Source organism: Lolium perenne, chromosome 7, assembly GCF_019359855.2.
Source record: "Lolium perenne isolate Kyuss_39 chromosome 7, Kyuss_2.0, whole genome shotgun sequence".
Classification (NCBI taxonomy): domain Eukaryota; kingdom Viridiplantae; phylum Streptophyta; class Magnoliopsida; order Poales; family Poaceae; genus Lolium; species Lolium perenne.
In genome coordinates this window covers 307,002,696-307,008,101 of record NC_067250.2, presented here as the reverse complement: position 1 = coordinate 307,008,101, position 5,406 = coordinate 307,002,696, and the positions used below count along the sequence as shown (strand labels likewise).

Here is a 5,406-nt window from a genome sequence, read left to right as displayed (position 1 = left end):
GAGCGAAGCTTTACTATCTGTTACCATTATGAGACACATCTTCTTAGTTCCATGGTGAAGTTATGTGGAGAATGGATAGCTTGCATGCAGATGGACTCACCGAAGATTTATACCGTTTGATGTATACAAAGCGCTATTTTTGAATGGTTCAGCAAAATGCTCCGTTGTTAACAAATTGGTACTGATATATTCATGTAAAATTATTCGGTAACTATCGAAGTAGTATGTTTGAAATACCATGTCTTTTGTACATCGTGTGTATTTACAAACAGATCTGGGGAACCTAGTACATCGTTTGCTTCTTGAAGACAACATATGTAGTGCAGTAATATCTATCTGAAGAGATACATATTCACATGACTCGCTAAACGTATCCCTACTTTGCAAAAGAGAGGAGAAAACAGACTATGTCTGTCTAATATAATCCAACCTGTGGAATACAGCATTGCTTTTGTGGAAATAGAAGAACTTGTGCAGCGGTTCCATCTCATATAGTGCCCATCTGAATCTGAATGTGTTCTGCTGGCAGAGAACCTCCGTTTGTGCCATTATGCTGCACTGGACCAGGCGCTTCTTCTTGAGCATTTTGTCCGTCCGCACGGACTCCCTGCAAATCGTCATTATCAACTTCACTGATGGGTTGTTGATCAGGGTCAGGGTTGTTGCCCATGCCATTCTGTAACGGATCCGAGTCGTCGTCAACATCAGTATAGTCAGCCATTCCCAAACTGGTGAATTTGGCATAAAGCCTCCTCGCAATGCTTATCAGAAGCATGAGAGTTGAAATGGAACCCGTGATGACAAAGAGACCAGAGAAGCTTTGTAAAGTCAGAGGCCCGGAATCAGAGTCTGTGCCAACACCGATCGGCGGTGAGAATCTTCCAAACCACTTCTCTTCGATTTCTGAGCCCCCTCCTGTAAGATTCAGGATGGCAATCGAAAGATTATGCGCGAGTGGAGAACCTAGATGAAATGCCTGGAGAGATATGAAGATGATGTTAGCAATTAATTTTGCCGCAAAAATGCAGCATAGTGCTGCAAGAATAAAATTAGAATATACCAAGGAATTAGGTCGAGTTGCTTACAAACCCAAACCCAGGAGTCTTGTATATGCACCCGAGTATCTTAAAATTATTTTTGTAATTCCGATAAGAGAGGAAAGACGTTAAATAGGGAATCTCATCGATGATAGCCGACACCCCTCCATTCTTTGACCCCAGCTTTAAAGCATTAGCATATTCTTCTTTCGTCGTGTAGTTCCTTAGCCTACTTTCAATGAATTTATGATTCAGCAAGAAGGAGCGAACAAACGAATCAGTTTGGTATCCTACAAAGTCGCCACTGCGCTGGAGCTGATCAAAATCATTCATGAAAGGACGAAGCCTCTTTGCGGTTAAGATAGATGACAAGCTTGCTGTGTAGCTCTGTACTAGAATCAACACTACGAAACACCATATCACCACAACAATTTTTGACAAGGGGCTTCTAATACTTTGACCTGTGCATGGAATAACCGATTATGAGGTTATATCATTTCAGAACTATGATAATAATCATACGTGTTGAGAAGGTTAAGCTTGTAGTACTAACCATGAGAAAAAGTCAAAGTAGAGAAAACAAAGTAGAGGGCAGTACTACACTGTCTCAAACTTGATCCTTGGTACTCTTGATTTCTGGGCAGTTCAATCATCCACAGAGCAAAGCCAGTATACAAGAAGAAGACCAGGCTTGCAAACCAGAGCCTCCAATTTAGTGGCTCTACAAATGTCCACCGTATTGTATTTGGTTCATCCTCGGCGAGAACAAGCATAGAGACACCGGACTGTGTGTATGGCATTGTAAAGTCCGTGCAAGTGACCCGTTCTGCGGTTATGGTCACGTCGCCTACTGCAGCGGCATAGGTCTGTTTATCCCCAAGTAAATTACCAGATATTAAACTTGATAATGAGGAACAATAAGTTAAGAAGTTGTTCATGAAAGGTTGTAAGAGGATGGCATGAAATTGTGCGGGAGTAAGTCTCACCCCTGAAGATACGTTGCCTACTAGCTCATCGTAGGTACCTTGAAAAACAGAATAGTCATAGCATGGAATAGGATATAAAGTCTCCATTGAAGCCTTGAAGATATCAATGCTATAACCAGTGATGTTATTCGGATCAGTAGTATCCACAAATTCTTTGAAACCCTGTTTTTCAGGCACCGCAATCTTCATACGTGGACCTTCGCAATCCAGATTTGCGCCGTTTCTTTTATCAGTCTTCAGATTAAGAAACGTTATACTGTCACTTCCAAGTGTAAAGCCAAACTTCGGGTGGCCTCCAGAAGCTTTTACAGGATCTTCTATCCAGAAGGTACATGATGCTGGTGAAGTGCTGGAATAGGAGATAACCGGGATATGGTTGTGGTCGGATTGACGGCCCAAGTGTGAGACATGATCCTCTTTGGTCAGCGTGTGAGGACCCCATATGATGGCGTGCGCTCGGACATTCTTGATCAGATCCTCGGCTGCAAAGCTCATACGCAACAAAATAATTAGCCAAGCAAATAGGAGTGGAGATTTGGTGCACATAAGGGTCAGTAATCCCTTCTACCAAAAAAAAAACTTGAAAATCATATTAGTGAGTTGCAAAAAAACTGTTTTCTTTTATGTAGCTAGTAAAGTACTCCACAAACATGCAAAATATCATTTGGAAATAATGTGTATTTTGGGCTACACAAAAATAACAAAAGCGTGAATCTAGGTATAGTGATTTCAGATCACCAAAAAAAATGTAGACTTTGTCATTTTTGTGCAGCTTAGAATAGAAAACATTTCGAAATGAGATTTTGCATTTTTGTGGGATACATCATTAATTATTTTTTGGATTTTATTTCACGATTTTTTAAACTACTAGTTTTTTTTAATACACAGGGAGCAATGAAGCTCAAGAGCCAAAAGGACTTTCCGAGCAAATAGCGTGGTGTCAAAATAATTACCCAAGAGAATTTATTTAGCACTATTACATTTTTTATATAGCATCATATCAAACTGAGGAACTAGAAGTGTGTGTGGTCCTTTTGTTAAGCAAACACTCTGGCTTTGAAAATGACACTGAATGGATAATTTCCCACGCTAATACTGCACTGGGCCCATTTTTGCTTCGGTGTCTCCCTTTGAACTGAAACACATGAACGGTCATGATCTCTTCATACCTCTTCGTAAGGGCGCGATGTGAATAAAAAAATATAAGTACAAGACCTAGAGTAGTCTGTACGTCCGTTTAAGTCTATATCAGTAGTCAAACGCGCTGACTGTTAAAATATACCGACAGCCACATCCACTAGTACAAACATTACATACACCTAGTATATCTATACGAAGATATATACGGCCTGATATGAATTTTTGCGGCATAAAAAAGAAAGCACCGAAATTTTTTATCCCCTTCAAGTTTTGGTGAGGGAGGACACCGAAGCAAGGCTCGCACTGGGCCAGCCACTAGAAAGCAGCTTCTCCCGGTTAGTTCTGAGAACGAACATATATACCTACTACGAGCCATGCACACGCTATCAGCTCTATGAAAAATATGAAACATTGATATTTAAGTTAGTGACACGGTTGAACCGACCGATAAAAAGGAAATCAGTATCTAGTATAGCCCGTGGCTATTGTTTAACTGACTCCAAGTGTAACTTACAAAAGATTATAGATGGATTTGAATGACGATACACGCTGATTTCTACCACAACCGGGACGTCATTAAAACAATTATTCTAGATTTATCCGGCTTTCTTCATGTTGAGAAACTAGCTAGACATATTTAAATTTTGATGAGGTAATTTTGTCGATAAAAAAATAATAAAGAAAAAAGATTTCAACAACACAACCCTATCCATTTTTTAAATGTTAGCTTCAAAATATTCAGAAAAACCATGAAAATTAGGCTGAATTTGGTGGTTGAACATGTTGTTCGTTCCACACAAACTTGTAAGCAAGAAATATCCTAGATGGGTACTAATTCTACATTAAACAGTCCATCAACTGTATTGGAAAAAAATGAAGAGGCTTATGTTAATATTGATGTTGAATTTATTTTATGACGAAGTTAAGGAATTTTTTTCTTCAATGAACTCTCAGGATAAAAGATTTCTCATAAGAGTATCATGCTTTAGTTCATAATTTCTTGTATGGAGAAAGTGTGGCAATCAAAGTTAATGATCATGTTGGCAAATACTTCCCCATTAACATAGTGGAAGATATGTTACCCTTAGGATTGAACACGCATACATGCTAAAAAAATTGAGGAGTTGATTTCACATCTAGTAGATCGCAGACTTCCTATCCACCAATATGTTGACAGTACAATTCACTTTATGAAAGATGATCTCGATAAGGAAAGAAATATGAAATTAATTTCATTTGCTTTCGAGCCACCTTTGGGACTCGAAATAAATTCCACAAGAGACAACTTTACTTCAGCGAGGCCAATGATGGGGCTGCTCTATATACTGAATTATTTAACTGCGAGCAGGGTTAGTTTTCTATTATCTATGATATATTATCAGAGACTTATTAATGCTGAATGGAAACAGGAAAGAGATTAAGTATTTCTTAAAAGTTAAAGACAAAATCAACAAATGAACAATAGAGAATACACTGACAAAGTACCAGCCCGAGCATGGCCCATTCTGGATCCACCGCATGGCCACGCGAAACTAACTTTCCATGAGAGCAACATGTGGTCCTATTTGGAGCTTAATGTGTCATGTGTGGACTTGATACATGCACTGATGCACACCACTATCGTGGGCTACAGCCCACCATCGCCACTGTAGTGGTCGTCTTCTTCTCCCATCTTCTTCCCCACGATTGTCTCCAACGCACAAGCAGCTTCCCCCCCCCCCCCCCACACACACACCACGTTGTACCCGCAGTGCTAATCGTTCCACCCTGTGTGAGCCACCGCATCCACTGGTCCTCCACCACCTCTAAATCGCCCACCTCCCCGGTCTCTGCCGAACCCCTACACCCAAAACCCTAAGGACTAACGCTGGTGAGCTCCAACACCCCGACACCTATGTCGGCGCGGCAAGCCATCGTCAGCAAGCATAGTGTGGCTAGTTTTCTCACCTCGCTAGCAACATCGCGAACAACCGAGCCATCCCCATCAGCGCCATGGTCGGTCGCATCTCTAGCATGTCGTCCCGGTCTTGTCTGGTGGCTGCTACCAGCTTGTCTTTCTATATTTGGTCGCTGCCTCTAATGGTCTAGGCCCAACCGTTGCGAAAGGGTGCACGTCCAGTACATAACCAACACATGGCGGGAGCACCGTAACGAATTTTCGCAATACTTTCTTTTATAAACATGGCGGACAAGGGCGGTTCTAGGGGCAGTACTACATGGGCTGTATATTTTCTTGGTGCGGA

General features: G+C 41.1%; 1 protein-coding gene across 1 annotated transcript; it reads right to left on the bottom strand.

The window, feature by feature from the left end:
- Positions 1-221: 221 nt before the first annotated feature.
- LOC127315062 (glutamate receptor 2.8) lies at positions 222-3,062 on the bottom strand. The gene is made up of 4 exons (XM_051345592.2): positions 2,024-3,062; positions 1,591-1,903; positions 1,086-1,498; positions 222-976 (listed from the first exon to the last, which is right to left on the bottom strand). The coding sequence occupies exons 1-4, from the start codon at positions 2,567-2,569 to the stop codon at positions 488-490; spliced, it is 1,761 nt and encodes a 586-aa protein (XP_051201552.2). The 5' UTR covers positions 2,570-3,062; the 3' UTR covers positions 222-487.
- Between the last annotated feature and the right edge of the window lie 2,344 nt (positions 3,063-5,406).